General features: G+C 62.8%; 1 protein-coding gene across 1 annotated transcript; it reads right to left on the bottom strand.

Moving 5' to 3' along the window:
• Positions 1–441: 441 nt before the first annotated feature.
• Positions 442–24702, bottom strand: LOC111154839 (castor zinc finger 1; the record flags this gene model as incomplete). Its single annotated transcript, XM_022514768.1, has 17 exons — positions 442–1571; positions 4244–4385; positions 4574–4725; positions 6409–6580; positions 7263–7461; positions 8997–9335; positions 10274–10396; positions 10501–10655; positions 11951–12014; positions 12256–12391; positions 14704–15548; positions 15721–15893; positions 16754–16918; positions 17613–17703; positions 19225–19293; positions 20315–21149; positions 24213–24702. Coding segments are annotated over 17 exons (5280 nt in total), but the record flags the coding sequence as incomplete, so codon positions are not given.
• Between the last annotated feature and the right edge of the window lie 1305 nt (positions 24703–26007).

Here is a 26007-nt window from a genome sequence, read left to right as displayed (position 1 = left end):
CCGCGGGGAGGGGCGTGCGGGGGCGGCTGCCCGGTCGTCGGCGCCCGCCTGGCCCTGGGGGGTGGGGGCCCCTGCTCCTCGGTCCCACCCCGGACAAGAGCACCTTCTGTTTCCCTGAAGAAGAAGATCCCCGAAGTGCAGCCAGAGGAGGGTCGCTCGCAGCCTGTCCTAACAGCCGCGGGCCGCGCGCCACGGGCGGGGCGGGGGCGGCCCCGGAGCACCAGAGGGAGGCCCCCGCCTCTGTCCTGAGACGGACTCGGGGTCCGGAAGCACCGGCGGGGCCGCCCCGAGCCCGGCAGCGGGGGCGACCGTCTCGCTCTGGACCGAGGGCAGCGCTGCCCAGAAACAGCATCTCTTACGAAGGGAATCGCAGTGGCCACCAGGGCAGGGGGCGCGGGCGAGGCGGCCCCGGCCCCGGGCCCCCCCACCCCCGACGGCCGGCTAGGGAGAGGCCGCGGCGGGCGCGGGGGCCGCCAGCTCCGGGCTCCGCGCCCCGGGCCCCGCCGCCGCCGCCGTCGCCGCCTCAGCCAGCGACTCCTCCGAGTCGGTGCGCAGGTCCTCGTCGTCGTCGTCGTCCTCGTCGTCGTCGTCGTCGTCGTCGTCGTCGTCCTCGTCATCGTCCTCGTCGTCGTCCGCCTCCTCCTCGGGCAGCTCCAGCTCCTCCTCCTCGTCCTCCTGCGATGACTCCCCGGCCGCGGGGCCAGGTGCCGGCGCAGCGGGGCCATCGCGGGGCCCGGGGCCGTCGGGCGGGCCGGGGTCGCCGGGATCGCCCGCGTCGCCCAGCCCCAGCGCCCCCGGCCCGCCGGCAGCGGCGGCGGCGGCGGCGGCGGCGGCGGGCGGCAGGAAGAGCAGGGCGCCCCCGGGCTCGGCACCCAGCGACAGCGCCCCGTCCAGGCCGACGGCGGGGCCCGGGGACGCGGCGGGCGGCTCCCCGCGCTCCTGCTTCTCGTGCTTGCGCTTGTGCGAGTCCATCTGCGACATGCCCACCACCGTGTGGCGGCAGCCCGGGTAGGTGCAGTGGAAGTGCGAGCACTTGAGCTTGTACTTGCAGTCGGGCACCGCGCAGTCGGCGCTCGAGCTGAACTGGCAGAAGCCCGCGGCGCTGATCACGTCCTGCTTGCCGTGGTGCTTGCGGTGCGCCGTGACCTTGGTGCTGTCCGTGCAGCGGAAGCGGCAGCGCAGGCAGTGGAAGTGCGTGCTGCTGCCGGAGAAGGGGCAGTCGGCGAAGTGGCAGCTGAGTGAGGCCTTGAAGCGCTTGAAGTCGTCCAGCACGAGGTTGTCCACGCGGTCGTGGTGCTGCGCGTGCTTGTACATGTGCGTGCGCCCGCAGAACTTGTAGCCGCAGTTCTCCCGCGTGCAGTGGTAGTGGGTGACCTTGAGCGAGAACTGGCACGCTGCGTCCTTGCAGTCCTCGTAGAGGTCAAAGCGCCGGAAGCCCTCCAGCATCATGCCCTCGTCCAGCATCTTCCGCGAGGAGGCCGTCTTGCGCCTCTTGCCGAAGGGCGACATGTCCTCAATGATCCAGAAGCGCTTCTTGGCCCCGGAGGCTGTCGGCATGGAGATGGTGTTCCCTGGGGAGGGGCGGGGGAGGTCAGTGCCCCCGGGGCGCCATTCTCAGCATGGCACCCATGCCGGCTCCCGGGGCCTGGCACCATGGCCAGAGGGTGCCCCTGGGGGGGTCACCGCCTTGGCTCCTGCGGCCCCAAGGGGGCTCTGGGGGCCTCTGCCCTCCCCCTCCCCAGAAGAGCCCGGGAGCCCCAGGCTTTCCCTTGCGTCATCCCATGTCTGCATGATAACCGCACAGGCATCCGCCTGGGGTGGCAGAGCAAGTAGCTCCGGGGCGGAGGGATGTGGTGGCTGCTTCCTGGCCAGTTTGGGTGGGAAGTGAGGACACGTCCTGGTGCTAATTGAAGCTGAAGGGGGAATCTAGGTCGGCAGAGTATAATTACCCAGGTTGGACGAGGGCCAGGACGCCATCATGCACCCGCCTCTAATGAGGGACAAGCCAGCTCCTTCTCTGGCTGGCTAACCAGTTCCCCTGGCTGCCCACCTGTCTGCCCAGGGGACCAGCCTACTTGCAAAAGGGAGGCCAGGCACCCCAGTGCTGTTTGGGACTGTAACTCCCTGCCCTGAGGGACACCTTCCCCTTTGTACCAGAAGGTTCTTTAAGGTCTTGTTGGGGTCTTCTGGCCCCAGTTAGCCGGGAGAGGGCAGCTCTGCTGAGGGCCCGGGGCCAGAGCAGGGGCTCAGCCAACAGATGGGTGCCCATCTGTGCCCTCCCTCCTGGACCCGACTGCTTCCCTAGACTTAGGGTGCCCTATAGCCAGGGCTGCCTGACCGGCAGTGTGGCTCTTCTTCCGCTATCCCCTTTCTGGGATGCACCGTGGCCCCTGTGGCTGCAGGGTGAGGGGTGCGGCACAGGATACCTGGGAAGGGGCGGCCATCCTAGGGCTCCCTGCCCCACAGCCTAGAAACCAGAGGGAAAGCTCCAGCGCCCAGCCCTAGCCAGGGTCAAGGGTGGGCATCCCCCCAGGCTTCTCCCATGTAGCTGCCCCATTCAGCCCGCCAGGAACCTGCCTAGAAGGCCCCGCCTGCGCAGCCCCACTGGGCTACACCGTCCACTAAGGTATAGACCCAGTCGCCTACCCTTAGCAGGTGAAACCGAGGCCTGCCATGGGTTGGGGGTGCCCAGCAGAGGACAAGGGACGGCCTGGGGCTAGGAGATCAGGTGTGTGAGCAGCAGCTGCTGTCACAGGGTCCTGTCTGGTTATGCTAGTGACAGCTTTCCATGGGCTGAATTCCATGGGTGGGGGGGCCCTCTACCTTGCTCTCTGCCACAGCCTCAGGTCTGGCACAGTACTGGCCTGGCACTCGGGCAGAATGGGAGGCACAAATGAGTGAGGGCAGGTGCAGAGTCGGGGTGATAAGTACAGCAAAGGGGAGGGAAGGTAGGTCTCATCCCTGCACAGCACTGGATGTGTGGAGGTGGGGGGTGGGAAGAGGAGGTCCCTCTGCCAGCGAGCACTGCCTGGGGCTGGGCCCTGAAGACCCCCTGCCTCTCCCTGCTTGGCCCCAGGGATGGGGTTCAGGCTGCCGTCAGGACCTTGCCTGGACCCAGTGCGGGCAGGAGTCGAGAGGAGCTGTCCACGGGGCAGGACTAGGCTCTCCGGTTTCAGGCTGGGGGTACTGGGCTGTGAGGGGCACAAGATGGCCTGGTCCTCGGCCCAGCAAAGCCACAGAAAAAGGTCAGGTCCCGGATCATGGCCTTGAGGGTCAGCTGGGGTGATAAACACCAGTGAGGAGGTGTGTGCGAATTACCTGCGGCATCCTGAACTAGGGGTACGTCACTTTTTACTGGAGTTGGAGTGGCAGTGGCGGGCGGGAAGCGGGGGGGGCTGCCGACAGGGTGGCCCAGGCCCCGCGTGGCTCCGAGAGTGGCACTGAGCAGAGAATATGAGAGACAGGGCGGAGAAAAGAGGCATGGGAGGGAGGGGAGGGGCGCCCGGAGCACTGCGGCTGAGAAGGATGGGGTCAGTGGGGGCTGCGTAGCCCCGCGGGCAGCCTCGTCGCCAGCGGCAGCAGGAGGAGGAAGAGGAGGAGGAAGAGGAGCCGGGCAGCCTGGAGAGGGTGGAGAAAAGCAGAAAAAAAAAAAAAAAAAGAAAAAAAAAGAAAACCAAAACAAAGAAAAAATAAACAAAAAAGAACCCAAATGAGAAACCCAATGGCAGAAGCAAGTATGATATGAAAACATGTGGACAGAGGAGGAGCAGAGAGGCAACACGAGAGAGTAGGGAAGGAGGTGGCAGGGGGAGGAGAGAACGGGAGGGGGAGGCTGTGCAGGGGGAGGTCACAGCGGCCTCGGGGTGGGCCTGTGGCCCAGCCCAGCCTGGGGCGGAGTCTGGTCTGGGCCAGCCTCTGGGGTGGTGGGCCAGGTGCCTGGGCCCCCGGTTCTGGCATATCCCGGCCTACCTGCCCTCCGGGAGGAGGGCTGTGCTACTCTGTTCGCGCTCGGAGAGGACAACCCAGGGTCCCCTCCTGGAAACTGAGGCTAAGGGCTGAGTGCTGGCAGGGGATGGCCTCTTCAGCCTATGTCCCGAAGGCTCCCCGGTGCCACACCCAGAGGCCGGCTCTGGCTCCCTCTGAGGCCACTTGACCATGACCCTCCAGTCCTCAGGGGGACCCAGCAGTGCCTGGGGACCTGGAAGGAGGGGCCCGTCGGGAAGTCCCCATTCCCCGCACTCACCGGCCGCAGTGCTTTCGTTGCCCACCGGGGTGCTGGAGCAGCTCCGGTCCATGGTGGACGACTCGGAGGACACGGCGCCAGGGCTGCAGCCCGTGTAGTCCATGTAGTCATCGGTCTCCGCGTCCATCAGGCTCGGGGGGCCCTGAAAGCAAGCAGGGCCCTGAGGAAGCTGGGCTGGCGGCTGAGCTGCCCCCCGGGCTGTCGCTTCGGCGTGGTGTGCACCCCCCCCCGGAAGCAAGAGCAGGCTGCCTCCCGTGATGCCCGGCCGCCACCCCGGCGCGGGGGAAGAGGTGCGGGTGGCGGCCAGCCCGCCCCGCCCTGGGCTCTCACCTGGGCGGGGGGCGCGCGATCGAAGTTCTTCCCCAGCATCCTGCGCATGTGCTTCCGGGCGTGGGAGGTCATCTGGTGCTTGAGCAGGAAGGAGAACTGGCAGCCCTCGCGGATGCAGTGGAAGTGGCTGCTCACCTGGTCGTACTTGCAGCCTGTGAGCAGAGCCCGCCCGGCCGTGAGCGCCCGCCACACCTGCTGCGGGTCACAGCGTCTGGGCCCCGGGGAAGTGTGGCCCGCAGTGAAAATGGCGTCCCCCCATCTCCTCCTCCAAGGGCTGGTACTCCACCCCACCCCCGGGGGGCATGAGGGCGTGTGCCGTGGCAGGCTGGGCCCCCATCCCCGGCCCCTCCTGGGGCTCCAGGCGAGAGACCTTAGTGACCCATCCACCAGGTCAGCCCCCTCCCAGCAAGCGAGATGTGTCCCCCAGTCCCCTCTGGGGAGCCCCGGTGCCTGTCCCTGGCTCTGTTTAGGCCTCTGCCCTGCCCTCACCCACCTCCTCTTGGCTCTGGGCTGAAAACAAACAGCGGGCAGGGCTGAGCCAGTGCTGGCACAGGGCAGGTGAAGGCCTGCCTGTCTCCATGGTGCCGGGGCTGGCCAGGTGTCTTATATCACCCCCCAGCTTTGTTTGGCCCCAACTACCACCCAAACCCCCCAAAGTTGAGTAAATACAGACAGCTACGGAGCTCCCTGACACCCGTAAGCTGAGCCCGAGGACAGCACGGGCCACCGAATATTGACATCTGTTGCCGTGGTTACCAGCCCTCTCCGGGGCCATGAATTCTTCTTGAATTAATGCTTGAAAGAAAAGTTTGTTTCCGGCCTTTCTCTGGCAGCCGCCCCGGGCGTCTCACCCTCTCCCTCTGGAAGGGGCAGTCAGCAGAGGCAGCGGCCCCGCCTCGGCTCCGGCCACCTGAGTCCCAGCAGGCCCAGCCCGCAGCCCAGAGGTCTGTTTGCCTGCCTCACGGCCACCTGCCTTCCAGGTTCCAGTTTGTTCCTGGCAGATTCCTGCCCCCCTCAGCAGGCCTGGGAACACACGGCTCTATCCCGAGGCAGATGGGTGGGCTTGGCCTCTGCCCGCTCATGGCGGAGCCCAAAAGACACCCCCACTGAGGGGCCCTGGCCGGGGGCTGTGGCCGGCTTTCCAGCTGAGGGCCCGGCTCTCAAAGCGGACTCCGTTCCCCGGCATCTGCTGAGAAGCTCAGGGCACATGTGGTCTCCTTCCCGACACTACGGCCACCTCCCTCTGGGTCGCCCAGGTCGCAGACACTCTGGGCTGACCCACAATGCCCCTGCTTGTCCCACCAGCTTCCCCCGACCGAGCACGGTGCTGGCCAGAGCAGACATTCCAAACCCTGACAGCCACCAGCCCTGCCGCCTCCTGCAACAGTGCGCTCCACACACAGCCGTCCCTCGATGACACGTGCTACACGACCACGGGAGCAGACAAAGCAGGGTCTGCTCTGGACAAAGCCCTTGTAGTGCAAGCCCGGGAAAGAGATCCCAGGGCGGGCCACTTTAGGAACTCCTACGTTACCCGCACGGCCTCAAGGGAAAAGGAAAGAGCAGCAGGTTCAGGGCCTGACTCTGCCCATGTGGCATTTTCCCCGGGGGATGTGGGGGGTGGCTGGGGCACTCCGAGTCACCCTCGCCCCGATTCCAGGGCTCTTTGTTTGGACGGTTTTCCCCATGTGACAATGCCCAGCCTGTGAGATCTGGGACGTTAACGAACCGCAGAGCCTGAGAGGCAGGGAGGAGAGGTGGGTACCGGGAGAAGGGGCCAGAGCTGCACCCCGCCACCTGCCCCAAGCTGCCGTCCCAGTCCCGGCTGCCCGTACCTAGCCTGCCACACTCTTCGCGCTTGGTGAAGTACTTAAACCCGTTGGCCGCCCGCCGCTCGGCCTTCTCATGCTTCTTTATGTGCCATGGCAACTTGGTGGTGATGTTGGTCACGAAGTAGCAGCCGGTCCGGAGGCAGTGGTAGTGTCCGCGCATCCGGAACTCGCAGTGCTGCAGGAAGGGGCGGGGGGGTGGGGGTCAGGAGCAGGCCAGTGGCCTCTGTGAGCTCCCACCTGGCCCCCGCCTCTGGGCCATGGCAGGCCCTCCTCTGTGCTCAGAATCAGGACACATGATCAGGTACAGGCTTTTCACGAGTCCAAAAGCAGCATGTCCCTTTTGTCATTTGACTGAAACATCAACCTGGTGATTTGCCCACCGCTACTGATCTCACACCGGGAGCAGACATCACTAATCTATCCCCGTGCTCTCCCCGCATCGCTCAGCTCTGGGATCAGACTCCTCCTCAAGGCGTTCTGACACACCCCTACTAGTCTCAGGGTAGGCCTTTATGAAGGTGAACTTGATCTGCCCTTCCTGCCTGGGGCATGGACAGTTCAATCTCTAGCTGTCCAGTGGGCTAGGCATCTGGGGAGAGGGAGCACAGTTCCAGAGTGGGTGGAATGATGCCAGGCATAGAGCAGTGGTCCAGCATGAGGTCCCCACCGAGGGCTAGAATGACGTGACGACCCCCACCAACAGAGCCCCCGTTTGGACCCCTGCCCAGGAGCCTCCAAAAGCCCAAGGCCCGTCGCCGCCCTTTCCAGGGCGGAGGGCGTAAGGCAGGAATCCCTGCCAGGCAGAGCTGGTCCCAGGCCCTGCCCCGGCCCCGGCCCTCCCCCACTCCCATGCTAACCTGGTTGGGGCAGAGACACTGCAGGGAGTAGTATGCGAACTGGTCTCGCACGTTCACCAGGTTGTTGCTGGGGTTGATGTGGTCCAGGCAGTGCGACTCAGCCTTGCCGGAGGTTTTACACACGTACTTGCAGTTCCCAAAGAGACAGTGGAAGTGGAACTTGTTGGCGTACTTGCAGTCCGTCGTGAGGCAAGGGTCGCTGGAATGAAACCACAGCCCAGAAGGTCACTGGCATTGCCAGGGCCCTCCCTTCTGACATCCTGACATTTGTCGTGTCGGGGTTTTGCTCCCTCATCCCCCGTGGCGCAGCCCAGAGGAATGGCCCCTGGACTGCCCTTCTGAGCAGCAAGTGGCTTTGGCCAGAGGAGACTACAGATCCCAGCATGCACTCCTGCCTGCTTTTTGGACTGGATGGGGCAGTAAGGATTGCACTATGCAGGCTGCCCAGAGCATTGCATGCTGGGACACGTAGTTTCCATGGCCACATCTCAGGATTATAGATAAGGACGGCTGCAGTAACCTCTTGGATGTGAAAATGAGAGATGGTGCTGCCAGCCCTGGCGGGGGGCCAGTGAGGGCCTGGCTGGCCTGGCACGGGCACTGCCCTGGGTGTGGCTGACTGACAGGGTGCAGATGGGTGGGCAGCCCTACCAGGAAGCTCAGCTACCACGGGGCCCTGGCCATTGGGAATGTGTGCCTGTGTTGGGTCCTGCCAAGGCACACGGCTGCCAGGGGCCCCCCAGAGTTGGCCCAGGGTGTGGGGCTCCCATCCACTCAGAGGACCTCACAGGCTGGCTGAGTGGTAGAGCTCGGGGAGCAGAGGGGTGCTGGGCCAAGCCCCCGTGCTGGCCGTCACCAGGAGCAGCAGCCCTGCCCCACGGCCTGCCGCATGGGTGGGCAGACAGGTGGGGAGGACGCTGTACGCTGGCCTTCCACCCTGGCCCCCAGCATGGCTGGCCCCACGGTGGCCCCGGGGTGGGCACCTGACCACACTGTGGAAACTAAGAGGGCTGCCGCTGAGGGGAGGCGGCACGGAGGAAAGGAAGCCAGGGGAGGAACGGAGAGGAGTGCAGGTCCCCTTCCATGCCATAGCCCAGCCCCAGGTGCTCAGAGAGGGAGGACAGCTGCCACTCAGGCCGTGTGTTGTTCACATCCAATTTATTACTTTTATTGAGAACAGGAAACCGCACACGTTAACGATACAGAGTCACCGTTCTCGCCACAAGGCACCACCACCATCCAGTGAGGAGGGGCCCTTTCGCCCCTGAGAGCTCAGGCCATCATGCAGATGGGCGCGGGCCCGGGGGGCGCCTAGGCCCCTTGCCCCCACCCGTGACTTCTCTTGTTCTGCAAAGGGTCGGCCATGAACACAAGCCACAGAGACCAGCAAGGAGGCCCAGGGCAAGACGCAGCCCTCCTTGCGAGGCAAGGACTACCACTCCCAGCCCACCTAAGCTGGTCCTCGCAGTGTCAACACTGCTCCTCTGGAACAGCGGCCACGACCACCACCATCTCCCCCCACCCCAGCTGGCCGCTCTGGGAACAATGCGGGGAGGTCCAAGCAGCAGCATCTTTGGCTAGAAGGACATTGCCCAGTGACGGTGTCCCAGAGAGGCTGGGGACAGCCAGGGCTAAGTGCAGGGTGAGGAGTTGGGCCTCCTCGGCTGCCCTTGCTAGCACCTACTCCCGAGACATGCGGGGGACGCGGGACTCCCGGCTCATCGAGGGACTCACTTCTCCTGGAACTGGAGGAATCCGGGTTTGACCTGGGGCTTGGCGTTTTCTAGAGAAGTCGTTGCCAAGGGCGAAGTGGGCAGGTGAGGCACTGACGCTGGAATCTGAGGCATCTGGGGGATGGTGGAAGCCAGCTGCTTCCAGGCGAGCAGCGTGGGGGTGGAGGGCACGGCAGCCGGGCTGGGAGTGGGACCCTCCAGGGAGGATACTGTGGCTGTGGTGACAGGAGGCGCTGGAGGGGATGACGGGGCCAAGGCAGGTTTGTTCTCAGCAGCCGAGGTGGGGAAGGAGGCCTCCGTGTTTCCCTTCACTGCTCCTCCCTCCGTCCGGAAGTGGAAGCTGCAATAGGCCGGAGCCACGTCTCAGGTGGGGAGTGACAAGGGCCCTGAGCAGCTAGCCTTTCCTGGGGTCTGGTCTCATCACAAACCTTGGGGCCCAGTGTCCCCCTGCCAAGTCTCCAACCCTAGGCGTGATCCTACCAGGAAGGAAGGACGGACAAGTGGTTGTATCTTCTGGGCCTGAACTTGGGCTCCTGGCTCTGCCATAACTGTACCTTCCTACCTGTGACCTTCCTGCTGTGGCTGTCCCTAGCTCCTCCCTACACGGAGTGGGGCAGGGGAGAGGGACACCAGGCCCTGGTGCACAAAGTCCATGCTTCCAGAATCTGCTCTGAGAATTAAAGGCGGGTCTCAGCCTTTGGCGAAGCTGGCTCATCTGCAGACGAGCATCTGGGGCTGCCTAAGAGGGAGCAGAGCCCAAGGAGGGCCCCACAGCCTCGGTCTGTTTGAAATGTCCACAAGTTCTGGGTTCAGTTATGCTGGGCGGCTGGACTGCTGCTTTTCAGCTCAGTGGGTTTACAAATTAATTTCATTATCTTTAGGTCAAAGAGAATCTACAAATCTACAACTGGGGCTTAGAAAGATCTTCACTCCGGGTCCCTGACTGGTCAGAGCAGGGTCTCTCTGGCTAACTCTGCAGGAAACATCTGTGGTCGGGCTGCACTGGGCGGGGGGCTGAAGCAGACCCTGCTCCAGGTCTCTAAGTAAGGCCTGGGCGGACTCAGAGGCCCCTGCTGGGAGTTGAACTGGTGGAAGGGAGGGGAAGTCCGCCTTTTTCTCAGGCAGTGCCTCCTAAGAAGCCAGCTCAGCTTCTGAGGTCTGGTGGGAGCGGCACACAGGGCAGCTAGAGGCCCGCGCAGCCCCCAGCCCCACCCAGCCTGGAGTCTGGCTGGGATGAATGAGGCTGGGTTGCCATGGGCCCTGGGGACCCCCACTCACTTGGCGTGCTTGATGGCCCCGTCCAGGGTGCTGAAAAGCGCGCCGCACTCCTCCACCACGCAGTGGAAGTGGGCCTTGTGCAGGAAGTCACACTGGGCATCACAGAAGTCCTTGGTGCCAAACCTGGCAGAGGAACCGCTGGTCAGAGGAGACCCTGGGGGCACTGGCCACCATGAAGGGTGGGCGTGGCCCTCCCTGAGCCTTTGCTCTGCCAGGAAACCCCTCACCTTCGAAGGTACACCTTCCAGGGCTCGGACAGCTTCTCCTGAACCAGCGCCTTCACAGCCTTGCCCAGGAAGGGCGAGGACTCCATGGCGGCACTGCCCTCTGCTTCCGTCTTGATGTTCAACAGGCTGCCGAGGTTGGGGTTGCCCTGAGACATCTGCGAAGGGCACAGGGGCTGTGCTTGAGGCTGGGGACCTCAGGACACAAACGTGGCTGCCCTGGGAGCAGGAGGAGCTCTGGGCCCCTCGGACCTCTCGCAACGGACCAGAGCCACGGAGAGGAGTGGAGACCTGGCCACAGCCAAGCCTGCTCTGAATGGAGGTCGCTGCAGGCAACGTGCAGCACTACCCTGGCCCCATGGAGATGTCCGGACTCCTCCACACAAGCCCCGGGGTGCTACGATCCATCACTCAAGTAAGGCCAAGACTCTGGGCACACACTCCAGCCTAGCTTTTCCCAGACTTTGTGGCTCCCTGGTTATTTTCCTGCCAGGTTTTCAAAAGAAGTGCAGGAGGAGGGGGGGAGCCCCTATGAATTCCTTGAGAACAAGAGAAGGCACACAAAGGAGGAGCAGAGAGGGAGGGAGGGAGGCTCACAGGGTGAGATCAAGATGGCTCACTGCTGCTGGGCCCGGAGGGGGAGTGGGGGGGCGTGTAAAGGCTCGACCCACATGGGGCGTGGGGCCCTGACAGGAAAGAACCAGGGTGCAGGGGGCAGTGACCCGAGAAGGGAAAAGGAGAGCAAGAGAGCTAGGAGGGAGGGAGGGAGGGAGGGAAGGCGGAGGGCATGGGCCTGGGGCGGAGGGCAGAGGGTGGCAGGGGGCTCCTTTCCTGCCAAGGGCCCAGCCGGGACCCCCGTCCGTGAGGTCCGGCCTGGGCCCGGCTCCTTCAGCAGTCACTTGTGTGCGGTAACCAAATTAATCTTGCTGTAGTCAAATTTATCATGTGAAGGGGGAAAATATATTTGAGATGATGTATAATTTACAAAGACCCTGCATTATTTAAAATAAATATTCTGGAGCGACCTCTGCGGAAGGCGTCCGAGACCATTACTCAACCCGAAAAGTGGAAATTGATGCTTTGCTCCCACTTTAGGGCCCCTCCCCCACCTCTTTTTAAACAAACAAAAAAATATATAAAATAAATAAATAAAATTAATAACTGAGAGCAGAAGAAGTTAGAGGGTTCTGGAAAAGCTTTTGGAGCCCTCCATCTGAAGGGAAAAAAAGGGTGTCAGAGGCTGGAATATATTTCTCCAGCCAGTTCATTAAATTAATTTGTAAGCAGTGGCTCTGAAATTATATCCGATGAAAAATGGCCTCAAAATTTAAATGGTACAAACTCATCTTATTAGAGGCAAAACATTAAAAAACAAACACATCCCCCCCACCCCCCAGCGTAGCTTTAATTTCTCTGGGTGGGGGACGGGGGGCGTGTGATGGATGGTCCTTACCTTATTCATAAGCGAGGATAAAAGAGATGAATTTGCCGGGACTGCGTGGCCATTTGATTCATTACTGGAACATACAGACCAAGGGGCTTTAGCTTGGATGTACGCGGGCCAGAGCCCACACACTCACCCTTCCCAGTCCACTCCTCGGGCCCTGGCCCCCACTCCCCCCCCCCGCCCAAGGCTCCATCTGCCTGGGCAGGAGGATGACTCCTGCTAAGAGGGGTCGCTGGCTGGCCTCTGTGGGTTCTGCCTCCAGGGGTGCTGTCCCAGAGCCTGTCGCCTGGAGCAGAGCTGGGAGGCCTCACCTGGGCTCCTTCACAGTCAGGTCTAAACTGCGGTCCTGGGAGACCTCGTGGGGAACCGGGGCACCAGCGTTCTCACCGGGCTCCTGCTTCACCGGGGCCGGGGGGAACCTGGCGGGGGTGGCCTGCTGCCCGCTTCCTACAGGGGAGGGGAAGGAAGATGGTGTTAGAGGGGCTGAGGGCTTCCTCTGGACATAAACCTGAACCCCCCGCCCTGCCGGGCAGGGAGGACAGTGGGCTGGGTGGGCTGGGGCCGTGGGGGAGCCCTGGCTGCTGGTCAGCGATTCTCCCCACTGACATGATCGCTTGTGACGCTTACCCCTGTGTGGCAATTCTTCAAGTGATAATTATTGCAAAATTATGTCAAAGTTGTCCTGGCTCAGGGCCTCCTTGAGGAGAAGGGCGGGAGGCTGGGGAGGGGGCTGGCACGGGGGTGGGGGCCCTTCATTTTCTCCACCGACTGTCATAGTCAATTTGTGGGGCTGCCGCTTAGGCTTTTATTAAAGACTCTGTTAATGCTGAGGCAAAGTGGCAGATCTAGACTGGGAGCTGCGCCCCCTCCGTGGTCCCTGTCCCACTGTTGCCGGGGCGACGGCCCTGCCTTCCACTGAGCATGCCTAGGAGGGGCCTCTGCCCTGTCAGGGATACAGAAGCGGACAGCCAATCAGAGTGGTTCAAACTACGTGACCTCGGCCGTCAAGCTGTCCGGGGCAGGGAGAGGAAGCCCACCCCGGCCGGGCTGGGCTGCACCGGGGCTAGGTGGGAGCTGGCGGGGTGCAGCCCTTGGGGGAAAGGCTGAGCAGAAGAAATTGCTGATGGGAACGTGTCCACTGAGTCCTTCTCCACAATCCCCAAGTGGCTCAAATATTACTTTGCCCCAAGGCACTGCGGCTCACAGAGGGCTGGCTCACAGGCAGGAAGTGGCATTTTATTAAAAAATCAAGGAAAACGGGCCCCCTCCCCTTCCCTTGACCTTTGTTTTGGGGGAAGGAGATTTTTCTAATGAAAAGGAAGAATTTGCCAGTCTGGCCACGGAGCCCCGTGTGGCCCTGAAGTGGGTCCCACCCCAGCCGGCAGGCAGCTGGCCAGAGGGGCTCGGCCCCAGGGTGGTCCTGCTGTCCCTCCCACACCTGGAACGAAAGGTGGGTCACTCCACTTCCAGCTGACAGGCGCGTCCCACAGGGGACAGACGAGTTTTTGGAACTCAGCATCCACATGCTGGGAGGTCCCCAAAGTCACTTGCTCAAGGTTCCCCAGGACATTGCCTGGCCCCGTCGCCCAGTACTGGCTGGCCTTCCGGGAGGTCTGGGCAGATCCCTGGGATAGGCCGCAGGGTCTTTAGGGTTTGGGGGGTCTTGAGAGGCTCCTCCGTGAGGCCCTAGGGCTCAGGAGCTGGCCCACGGAGGTCCAAGTCCAGTGCCCGTGAGCAGACTATCCCCACTGGTCCTTCAGCTCCACAAGGCAGGACTCTGGGTCCCTGCTGTGCCCCAGCACTGGCCAGGTGTGTGGCCCCCGGCAAGCACAGTGGTTGTTGAGTGAGTGGATGGAGTGGCAGCTGACTTCTGTCAGCCAAGTGCCAAAGGGAGGCTGGGGGCGACAGGGGACAGGAGCCAGGTAAACAGAAAAGCCAAAGAGCTCCAGAGACACAGAAGACGTTTACAAAGAGTAAAAATGTGAGAGAGGAGAACCACGCCTCACAGCAAGCCAGAGGGAGGGCGGAGGTGTCACCAGGAGCCTCGGGCTGTGTTGTCCCACGTGGCAGCCACTGGCCAGGCATGACTCAGTTAAACTAATTCCAGTAGAAATCCAGTTCCCTGGCCACACAGCCAACCTCAAGCACTCAACAGCCACCTGTGACTAGCGACTGCATACCGGGCAGCGCAGAACAGAACATTTTCCATAGCCGCAGAAGGTTCTACCAGATGGCACCAACTGACGGGGAGAGACTGGCGAGATGTCCTTGGCCTCGAGGGGCTGGCCAAGAGTGAATCCCAAGGATCCCTGAAGTCTGGCCACCCCACTGGCCACCCCTGAAGTCCTGCCCCCTCCAGGGACACAGAGGGGGCCCTAGGGAGACATGGGCCTCTGGACTGCTCTCATCAGTGGCCAGACGTGGTATGAGGTAAGGTGAAAAGTCAGAGCAGTGGGCAAGGACCAGTTGCCCCCAGGATGCAAAGGCTTAACCACCTCTGCTTCACAGATGAGGGACCAGAGCTGCCTGGGGTGGGGTGGGCAGGCCAGAACGAGCCCCCCCCCCCCAAGAGCAAATAAACAGTAGGAGGCAGAGACCAGGCAAGCTGGGGGTCTGAGCAGGCAGGGACCGTGGGTGTGGGAGTAGAAAGACCCCTTGCCAGCCTCCACCCCCACTCCCACTCTGCTCCGCAAACTGACGCTGTGGGCTCCGGGGGCCCGCGAGCCGCCTGCTTCCTGGGCAGGGCCCAGCCTGCTCACCTGGGTCAAAAGTGGCAGAGGGCTTGAGGGCAGCAGCGGCCAGCCTGGCCATCATGGGTGAGATGAGGCCCTTGCTCGCTGAGATCCTTTCCATGATAGAGGCGGGGGGCACCGGGACAGAGGAGGCAGCCGCAGGGGCAGAGTCGCCGGCTCCCGAGGCAGCCAGAGCAGGTGTGTCAGCGGCTGCTGAGGCCGCTGCCCCTGATGACACGGCCCCCAGGAGGCCAGGGGTGCCCACAGGCAGGGAGGCGCCACTCCGGCCAGGCAGGATGGGGAAGTAGGGGGCGGCGGTGGGCAGGCCCGAGTTGGAGAGGGCCAGGGCCAGCGGGATGGACGCGGGCAGGCCCTGGGACAGCAGCCCGGAGATCTTGCTGTTGGGAGGCTTGGTGGCGCCAGGCACGGCCTCGGCAGTGGCAGCGGCGGCAGCGGCCAGGGAGGCGGAGGACTGCTGGCTGGTCGGGGAGGCGCTGAGGCTGGAGTTCTTGCTGCTCAAGGCCGAGAAGTCGACCAGGTCGTCGTTGCTCGACTCCTCGTGCTCCGTGTCCTTGGCGCCCAGCAGCGAGGACGGCAGCCCCAGCGCGCCCGAGGAGCGGACGTGTCTGCGCTCGTGCTTGCGCTTGTGCGAGGTCATCTGGCTGGTGGAGGTGAAGGTGAACCCGCAGCCGGCGCGGATGCAGTGGAAGTGGTTGGTGGCCTTGCTGTACACGCAGCCCTCGTACCTGCACTCCTCGTACTTGTAGAACTTCTTGAAGCCGTCCTTGGCGTATGCGTCGTCCTTGATGTGATAGCTTTTGTGCTTCTCGATGTCACACTTGTTCTTGAAGGTGAATGTGCAGCCAGGGCGCCTGGGCGGGACGTCGGAGTCTGTTGCAGGGCCTCGGGGAAGGGGGAGCCCAGGAGGAGCTTCTGGGCGGACCCCCGCCCCTGTGCCCACTGCCTTGAGGAAGCGGGACCCCAAGCCCCGCACAGGCCCACTGGCCTGGGTCCACCCCTCCCCCTGGCTGGCACCCCACTCACCTGCAGTGGAAATGGGTGGTCTTTTGCCCGTAGAACTGGCAGTCAGCTGTGCCGCAGTCCTCCGTCGCTCGGAAGCGCTGGAAGCCATCGTTGATGAGCTGAGTGTTCTTCTTGTGGAAGTTCTCGTGGGTCATCACGTCTGATGTGCTGGTATACACTTTGTTACAGCCCACCTGCAGGCAGGACGGCCGTGGGGGCAACTGAGGCCAGGAGCCCTTGGGCCCAGGCCAGAGCAGCCGTGCTGTTGGCTACTGACCTCCCTGCTCAGGGTCTTTGGCCCTGTAAACGTCCCCCTGGGCCATGGGGAGTCTCTAACAACCTCTCCAGCCCTCCAGGCCTTGCCTGTGCTGAGGGCCGGCTTGTCCTCAGGGCCTCTCCTATGCCCTCTCTGGGTAGAGGTGTGGCAGTCCCCTCCTGCAGGAGGTGACTTTGGGGTCCTCATTGGTGCCTCTCTTTCCATAGCCCCTAGCCTTGGGCAGGGTTGGACCTGGGGGGCCTGGAAGTCACCTTCAGCCCAAGGACTCAATTAGTGGACAGTTCCTGGCACGGGGCCCTCCCCACCCGACCCAGGCTGGGCCAAGGCAGGCAACGTTGCCATATTGAGTAAAAACCCGTGGAATCCGAGCACTCTTGAAGGCTGGGCCGTGCCAGTGTCTGCACCATCTCAGGGCCCGGAGACCGAGCCCCCCTCTGCTCCTGGCCCAGGTTGTTCCGCGGAGCCCATAACAAACCCCTGACAAATACCGGGGGAGGCACGCTTGCTGCTATGTGCAACCCCCAGCCACTCGCCCGGGACCTGACACCTTGAAAAAGCCCAGACTCTGCGTGGCATTAAAACAGAGAATTAAACAAAAACCTCCTCGGGAACCATTTGCGATGCAGCTCTTGGTGTTAAAGCCTGAAAAATGTCGGTCTGTATAAACAGCTCCCTGAATTTCGCCCGCACCAATTAAGGCCGCGGGGTGGCCCCGCCCCCGTCCGGCCCCACCCCGGCCCCGCCCCCGGCCCCGCCCGGCCCGCCGAGGACGGGCACCTGCATGCAGTGATAGTGGGTGCTCTTTCCGTTGAGGTGGCAGCCGTGGTAGTAGACGCTGCAGTCGTCCAGCGGGCTGAAGCGCATGAAGCCGTGCTGCAGGGAGTTGTCGCGCTTTTTGTGCATGTTGTAGTGGCGGATCACGTCCTGCTTGCTCGTGAACCTCTGCGGGACAGTGCCACGTGGGCCGGGGCGGCCACCCGGTGGGGGCTGGCCCCTACCCTTGCCCCCACAGCCCAGACCGCGGGCCCTCAGCTCTCCTGGGGAACAATCCTGCTTCCGGCAGAGGCAGCCCGCGTGGCCTCTAGGCCAACACCGGGGACCCAGTCGGAGCCATTCCAGTGGTTCCGGAGCCCCCACCCCCCAACCCTGTCCTGCCTGACCTCCCGCCAGGCTCCCCGCAGTCATGCCCAGGAGCAGAAAAGCACGGAGTGGGCTGGGCCCCTTAGGCAGGGGCTCTGGGGGGTGAGGACAACTTTTGCCTATGGGCCCCCTGGTGAGCAAGAGGGGACGACCCGCTCTGCACGGACCAGAGGTGGTTTGACCATAAGCAACAATCTGTCTGGGCCTCAGTGTGATCATCGGTTAGATGGGGCAGGAGTCCTGACTTCACGAGGACACTGGGAGGCATCCCAAAAGGGGCCTCAGCCCGCGGGCTCCATCCCTGGGGCAGGGTGGGCTCCTAGGGAATGGGAGCTTCTGTTACTGTCCCGGGGGTGCAGAAGGCTCTGGATCCTATCAGATGGCTTTCTGGGTTCTCTGCCTACTTGGGTTCAGCGCCCCCAACACACCTGTGAGAAGCTTGTCTGCCCCTTGGGGCTGGCATGCGGGGGCAGGGCTGGTGCCCACCGGGCCTTACCTGGTAGTTGCACTCGGGGTCCAGGCAATGGTAGTGCTCTCGGTACTGGTAGGCGCAGTGGATGTGGCCACAGTGCTGACTGCCCGAGAACCTGCAGGGAGGAGGCGAGGTGGGCTCAAGGCCTCTCTGGCCAGCAGCTCTAGGGAGGACACTTCCCAGGCTCTCGGCCCGAGCAGCTGAGAAAAATATGTGCCTATACCTCAGGGAAGTGCTGCTGGGGTTCAGAAGCTCTGTATTGGGGTGCAGGGGTGGGAGGCAGAGGTAATCTGTAGGGGTGAAATGGCAGAGGCCTAAAAAAGGCAGGGGATGTGACTGCACCTGTTATGAATCCCAGAGCCACTGAACAGCAGACCTTTGCCCCCTGCCCTGGGGATGAGGGCCCAGGGAGGCACACAAGCCTAGCACCCAGGTGGGAAGGAAGAAGCCAGGGCAGGCCAAAAGTCAGAGCAGAGACAGGGGAAGAGGCTGGGATAGGATGGGATGGGATGGGATGGGATGTGGGTAGGCGGTGAGGGCAGGAGCCCCCATGGTGGCCCGACTGCCTTTCCTGCAGGGGCCACCGCTGGCCCCCCACCCAGGGCTCAGCTAGGTGCAGCAGATACAGGCTGGGAGGGCCCGGCTGCTGAGAGGTGTTAAAGCCTCTCTCTTTCCTAGGCTTTCCTGACACTTGAAACAGCCCAGGGTTATGAATTTTTAAAGTGCAGCATCTGTTCGGTGCCCTGCAGCAGGGAGGCTACGCTCCAGCCAACCCGGCAGCCGGGAGCCCCGTGCGGCCCTGCTGCGGCCTGCCTCCTGGGAAACCCCGTGCCTTCTCCAGGCCCCGAACCCTGGGGAGGCCGCTCTGGGGGAGAGCCCGTGATGACAGCAGGCAGGGAGACGGGTCTCAGCCGGCAGGACAGAGCTGGGGACCCCCTTATGCGGAGAGAACGGCTTTGCAAATACAGATTTACGCTGAAGCTGCCAAAAGGGCCATCTGCTGAGGCCCTAATAATAATGATAATAATAATAATAGAGAGAACAGAGCGAAGCTGAAAAGACAGAGAGAGGTGGGAAGAACTGGGCAGATCAGCAGAAAGACAGAGGCTGGGGAGAGCTCCCGCCATGTGCTGCCCCATCGGCTGCTGGCAGTGAGGGACCTGATTTGGGGGAAATCTGTCGAGGTGAAGGTTCTCGACCTGCCCATCCCACTGCCTCAGAAATGTACAGGAGCGGGTCTGGAGTCGGGCGGTGGGGCCTGGCTCAGGGACCACACCGAGGCCAGGTCAGGGAGGACCATCGCCCACACCCCTTCTCATCCCCAAGGGTTCGGCCCTGGTCTGTATCCCACCCAAGACTCTGTAAGCGATTGCGGGGCTCTGGGCTCCCCTGTGGCCTTCGGACACTGTGGCACTGCCTAGGGCTTGAGGACATACAGCCCAGAACAGATTAAGGGGCAAGGGCTCTGAGATGGGGCGGGGTCCCTCAGGGGAATTTGAGGGCAGAAGTGCACAAGAGTGGGGAAGCAGCAGGCACCTTGGCACTGTCACTCAGATGGACCTATGGTCCCACAGTCCCCAGGCGTTCCTGGCACCACCCACCTCTCTCCATGGCCGTCTCCTCCCCAGGGGCCTACCTGGCGATATATTTCTGGTAAATGTTTACATCTTCAGTGACAGCTGGTTTATCTGTGGGCAATCCATTCCTGGCAAGAGACACACAGGGCACAGCTGATTAGTGGGCGGGGGTAGCCTCATGCCCCAGGAGCATCTAGGGGGCAGCTCCCTGCCCTGGGGCCCTGACCCTTCCCTCTCTTGCTCTGTCGTGTTCTGAGGCCCTCAAGGTGGGACTGAAAAGCGCTTTTGGCAGAACCTTGGCTCAGGTTCAAGAAGCCCAACTATGGCAAAGACAGGGCCACCCAAGCTGGCTGGCTGGAGGTCTCCACCTGAGTGGTGGGCCCGACCTGGAGTCCATCTGGGTAGGAAGCCTTGGAAGCGGGGGCCTGGCCCCTGTTGCACACTGGAGTCAGGAGGATGCTGGGAAGACCCCAGGGGAAGGGGCAAGAGCAGTGCCAAGAAAGTGTGGTTAGCTGGTCAGAAGCCCCCCTCCCAGGCCAGAAGGCAGCTCCCTAGATCACTCCCAGGTTGGGGTCTGTCTCCAGGAGGACAGTGGCATGGGGAAGGGTGTCTCCGGCCCACACAACTGATCCAGGGAGCAGTTTGCCATGGCCTGGGTGTTAGCAAAGAGTGGGCTCTCCCCCATTCCAGACTCGTGCCTTCCCTCGCTGCCTTCCCCCGCTGCCTTCCCCGGGGCCCAGGCTTCTAGCCTGGGAGCCATGGTCACCAGCTTGGAGCCCAGAACCCCTAACCCGGACTGGGGCTTCCCCAGCCAACTGTGAGGCTGCATCTGAGGCAGAGAAAGCCTGTCACTGGGAAACGGGGGTCACAGAAGTCCCCGGTGTGCATATTGGTGGATGAGCACATGCGAGAGCAAGTATGCACACTGTGAGATGTCTGGCCCATGAACTGAGCATGAGCGATTACGTGTGTGTGTGTATGTAAGTGTGCATGTGTACACACACATGTGTGCAAGCATGTGTATGAGAACCTGGGCGTGGTGGATACGTCTGACGTATGAGTGGATGTGTGCCCAAGGCTGGCGTTCTGAGGCAGAGAGTGGCCTTCCCGGCAACTCTAGTCCCAAGTTCAGGACAGGGGGTGCCTTACTTGACAGTGGAGACGGTTCCCGTGGTGATGGAGTCTGTTTTGGAGAAGGTCGACTTCAGGTACTCAGGAGTGTTGAAGGGCAGGGAGGCAGGTGGCTCAGGCCCTGGCCCAGGGGCGTTGGGAGCACTGGGCACACTGGGGAGGGGCGCAGGGGCCAGGCTGGGGGTGGGTGGGACCTTGGTGGGGCCCGGCTTCTGGATGGCCCGGACGTCGTACTTGGAGGGGCGCCCCACCTTGCCCGTCTTGAAGGCAATGGCCCCGCCCATATCGGGGCTGCCCTCCCCGGGCTTGAAGAGATGGAGGTATTTGACGTTCTCCAGGTCATACTTGGATGGCTTCTTGTAAGTGCTTCCGTTCTGGGGCCGCAGGTTGTCGCCTGTCTTCAGTTTTTGGATGAAGAAGTCGTACTTGGAGGCTCGGGCCACCAGGCCCTGCATGGGGACGCTGCTGTGTGACGGCAGGGGCAGGATGGTAGCCTTGGTCTCCAGGTGGGCTGTGGTGCTGGGCAGCCGCAGGCCAGGCAGGGGCCCCGCCCCCTCCTTGCCCACCCGCTCCTCGGCCTTGGTGCTGTGGGCCGGCCAGGAGAGCTGCTCGCCGGCCTTGAGCTTGCGGATGTACTCCTCGTATTTGGAGAAGCGTGCCCGCTTGCTGAGGGCGTCCTCGGAAGCAGGCAGCACGGAGGAGCTGGCCACCTCGGGGGTGGAGCCCGCCTGTAGCTTCTCGAAGCTGATCTTCCTGGCCAGCTCGTCCCTCGTGTTCTGGTCATCGTAGCCGAACATGCCGAGGAATTCAGTCATGGTGGAAGCCGCGTAGTCCCGGAGCGAGGAGGCCTCTCCTGTAGCACAGGGAGAGCCTAGTCACCTCTGGGAGGGAGCAGGGTGGCTGAGGGCTGGGGGGGTGCCCCCTCCCCACGAGCCCCCACCCACAGAGGGAGGAGGCTGGCATGGGGAGGGGGCGGAGCACGACATGATCTATGGACATTTGGCTCACTTGTTAGGTTTTACGACTCTTAAATTAATTTGTTTAAAAAAAAAGTAATTAATACCGGGGTAAAATAAAACGAGTTCATCAATGCCAGGAAAATCAATTTCCTAAATGTTCTGGCCGATGGCTTTTCAGTACATTAAACAAAGTTTCATAAATGTCTCCTCTCTCTTGCCTTGGCCTAATATGAAAGAGAAGTCACTTTACTGGAAGTAAGGCCAGATCCCAACCTGCCTCCTTGGGGTGGGGTGACACAGGGGCTGGGGACAGGTAGGAAAGTGGGGTGGTGGCTGGGCAGTCAGGAGGGACCCCAGGAGCTGAAGGAGCCACTGGGGACAGGGATGGGGTGGGACTGGCTGAGCCCACCTGGCGGACTCTCCCTGGCCCCCCACAAGTGGACATACAGCCCCTCATCCCTGGGAGGTGGACAGCTTGCCCCAAGCCTCCCCACGAGCGGGTCTCTTGGCTCCGCAGAGGCCCCCCGGTGACTGAGGGTCCCAGCCAGCAGGGCGGAGGGGGCAGGGCCCTGCTGCAGGGTTCCTTGCCCCAGTGAAGATTTATGATGGGGGGAGTCCTACGCACCTCCCCTGTCCATCCACTGCTCACGTGTGAGGGTGGTCCCCTGAGGAGAGTCCGGGCCCCAGAGGCTGGGCCTGCCAGCCCTAGCAGCGCTCACTGCAGCGCGTCTGGGGTCCCCCTGTGCTCAGTCCTCGTGCCCTGCTCCACAGGGATGTGAGCAAACACACGTGCACACGTGCACATGCGCACACACACGCACGTCCCTGGCTACCTGCCCAGCTCTACAGACACACACACACACACGTGGATACAAACCACCCCAAATCCTGCACGCATCTCCCTAGGACGAGTCTCCTGGTGGTGGAGGCAAGCCGATCCTATTCTGCCGGGGTTTTTCCTGTGGGGACCCGCCTCCTTGCACACACGACCTTCCACCACAGCAGACGTGTGGCTCCCAGGCATGCCCAGACCTGCTCATCCCGTGCAGAAACTCACTCCACACCTACTACGTGCTGTGTCTGAATCAGGGGCAGGTGCACCTAGAATGGTGAGGCCCACACCCGCCTCAGGGACACACACGTTCTCTCCATTCTCGCCTGAACCAGCAAGGCCGGGCATACTCAGCAGCAGGACACTGGGATAGCCGGGGAAGGCGTGGCTACAAAAGAGGTGGCCCAGGACCCCAGCAAGGTGGCCGATTATGGGGGACCACCATCCAACCCAATCCCTGCCTACCAGGTCCGTGTGAGAAGGACAGTCACAGGCAGCACCTGCCCCCCAGGGTGGGCAGAGTGACTCCAGGAGCCAACAGGTGGCCGTTCCTTGGACAGGGTGGCCAGGGGGCCACTGTCCTGACCTCAGGCTACGTGGGGTGGGGGGCCCAGCCTGGGAGGAGTGGGCTCTGGCTGCTAGATTCTGTGGTTCAGGGACCAGGGAAAGGGGCTAAAAATAGCAGGAGGCAGCTGAGCCCTCACTATATATGGCAGAGAGACAGAAGGCTTTGAAGGGCAGACAGCTTAGTGGAGGGAGGGGGCCTGGTGAGGGTCTAGGGCAGCACCAAGGCCTGCATTCCTGAGCCCCCAGGCCCAGAGAAGGTGGCCCACCCCAGCCCCGGTGGGCGGCTAGGGCTCCAGCTGGTTCTCTCTGGTGCCCCAGGCTGAGCAGGCTGCCCCAGGTGTCAGACTACAGTCCCTCCGGGCCTCTAACTGAGGAACGATGCCTGCCTGGATCATGAGGCCACTGGCAGCTCCAGCCCTGCCTCCTACGGTCCCAGCTCTCCACTTGCAGGGAGAGAAGGCAGAAGTCAGGGCAGAGCTGGTCCTGGGAGGGGCTGGGGCCCTGATGGGACAAGCGGCCCTGTCCCTGTCCCTCCCTCTCCTCTGGCTCAGCACAATCACCTTGTGTCTGGGAACGGCAAGGGCTTTTCCTATCAGAGGAAACTGAAGGTCACACTTTTCCTCATTGATCTTGCAATGTTTGTTAATTACTCTGTCACTGATGTGGCGAAGGATAATTAAACAGCTCTGTTTATATCTTATATGCATAATTATGTGGCTGCGCAGGGCTCCCCGCGCAGGGAGGAGATGCGCCCCTCACTGCAGGGGGAAGGGGATCGGGGAGCAGGCAGGGGAGGCTCGGGGCGCCAAGCACAGGCCTGAGAAGGAGGCTGGGAGCTAGAGAAAAGACCCCAGACCTGGGGTTCCGTCCTGGCGGTGGGGACCATGGGCCCTCCACCCGAAACCACAGGCCCTCCCTCCCAGGAGGGGAAGGAGCTCCGGCTGCTCCAAGTCGTGAGGACAAGGAGACGGCCGCAAAGCCAGGCCTTAGCCATCTCACGTGCGGGGAAAGAGGTCAGCCAGAGGAGCTTGTCCCAGGCAGGTGGGTATAATGGGATATTCGGGCTGGGCCGGGTAGGGCCATCCTGCTGCCCTGGGCCTCACCCCTGAGAGGTCCTGCCTGGGACAGCCAGTGTCCTTGGTGAGGGGAAGGCTTCCAGGAGAGGGCAGGGGAGGGTGGGACAGCAGACCCATCCTGGAGCGGAGCAGCCCTGCCCCCCGGCCCCCAGCAGATTTCTCTGATGCAGGTGTGGAGAGACAGTCCCACCGTCTGTCCTCCATCCCGTGTCCCTGCGGCTATCAGACCCACTGTGCTCACGGCGGCCCCCAGCCCAGCTCACACTGGGAAGCTTCCCTCCCACCCCAAAAAGTCTCCCCTGTTCTTGCCACTACCTTGGCCCCGGGCCCCCATAGGAGGAGAACTGGTGGGGCAGAATGAGGTACCCATAAAGGGAGCATGGGTGGGGGAAGCGGGCAGGTTCTGCAGACCCCCCACTCCTTCCCCTCCAGGGTCATGCCATCCATCTATCCTTCTGTCTGTCCGGGGCTCAGACACCTACCTGAAGCCTGCTTGGCACTGGGGCTGCTGTCGTCCTTGGAGGCTGCCCCACTAGACTCCTTCTCCTCTGCCACACCACTGCCGTCCTTGGAGGGCTCTTCGCCATGGTCCTCCTCGTCACTGCAGCCCTGGGGCTGCACCATGTAGACGCCCTCAGGGGGCAGCTCCAGGCCCTCGCGGCCGATCCGCCCCAGGCTGGGCGCGGGCACGGGCTCCTCGCTGTACTCGCCATTGACCCACTTCTCGATCACTGCCCGCCTCTTGTCTTCCTCGCTGCGGGCGCCCCGGGCCACGCTGGCCTCGCGGTCCCGCGGCCGCAGCGGGCTGCCCTCGGCCTGGGGACCCGCCTCCGCCCCCTTCTCCACCACCACCTGGCGGCTCAGCTTGGCGCAGATGGCGTTGAGCTTCAGGCCGCCTTTGCGCTTGGCCGCCATCGAGGGCTTGCCTGCGGGCGGGTCGGTGCACCGGGTGCCTTCAGCTGCGGACAGACGGAGAGGTCAGAGGCGGGCACGTGCCAGGCTCGGCCCCCCAACCCCCGGCAGCCCCCAGGCCCTAGGTCTTCCCAATCCTGCCTTCCTCGCACTGCCCTGAGCCTGGATGGTGGGGCTTCAGGCCCCTCCCCAGACCGTGAACCCCAGGGGCCCCGCTCGCCCAGTGCTCCGTGCCCAGAGCTGGGCACTGGGTGGGCCTGGACCGGGTGGTTCAAGGAGAGCTTGTTGTAAATGAGCATACACATGGACGATCTTCAAACACCAGGGGCAGGCTTTCCTCAGCACCTGGTTTCTGGAAGCATTTCCTACACCTGTTTGGCCCTCAGTTCCTCTCCTGAGAGGCAGGCCAGACAGGACCCCAGATAGAGGAGACAACGTGTCCTCGGACACTCAAGGATACTGAGGCACGCACGCCGGCTGAGGGGCCGGTCACTGGGGAGCACTGGCAAGTGACAGTGGCCTGACTACTTGAGAGCCTCTGCCACGCCGGGAGGAGGCAGCTGAAAGCCCGGGAGCAGCGAGCACCAACCTCCTACTTCCCCATCCCAGTCGCAAGGGGCTGGCACCCTTGCCCACCTGAGCATCTCATCCCTGGCCGCCCCTCCATCAGACCTGGGCCCTGGGCCCTCCCGGACCCCTACCTCCGCTCACTGGAGAGCTCCGATAGCTCTTCCTTCGTCCCTGGCTACCCAGGGCCCTCCAAAGACCTCTGTTTTTCCTCTCACCCCTCCCCTTCACAGACCCGCTGGAATTCTCTGGCCATTTCCCTTCCCCAAGCCTCAGTGAGGGCCATTCCAGGCAAAGCTCCCCACAGCCGCTCCGAGAACGGCTCATCCCTGTCCGGGGATCTCACTCTGCCTGCTCGGCCTCGGCCAGCTCCTGCAGCCCTCCAAGGCCTGGCTGATTCCGGGAAGCCCACATCCCAGCCTGGAGAAGCCACAGCTGGAAGAGGTTGGGCTCCTCAGATCCCCAGCAGGGAGCCCGAAGGCTGCAGGCGCAGTGCCGAACTCCTGCACAAGACGGAAACTCTAATGAAGGCTGCCCGAGGTGTTGCCACCTCTTCACGGCTGCTGAGCAGGGGCGCCCAGGGTCCGGGGTGGGGGTCCAGCGCCCAGCAAGTCCCCTCACCACACAGCCTGTGACCTGCCACAAGGGCCAAGGGTGGACACACATATGCCTGCTTGCGTGCCTGTCTGTCTGTCCTCCGCCCTTCCATCCATCCATTTAGTCAGTTCCTGCTGTGTGCCAGATCCCGTGGTGGGCCCCACACGCAGGTTCAGCCCAAACCGGCTTTGGGCACGGTGG

The sequence above is a fragment of the Enhydra lutris genome, unplaced genomic scaffold (genome assembly GCF_002288905.1).
Source record: "Enhydra lutris kenyoni isolate GAN:26980312 unplaced genomic scaffold, ASM228890v2 scaffoldscaffold38, whole genome shotgun sequence".
Lineage (NCBI taxonomy): Eukaryota > Metazoa > Chordata > Mammalia > Carnivora > Mustelidae > Enhydra > Enhydra lutris.
The sequence above is the reverse complement of the archived record's forward strand: the minus strand, read 5'-3'. Positions and strand labels throughout refer to the sequence as shown.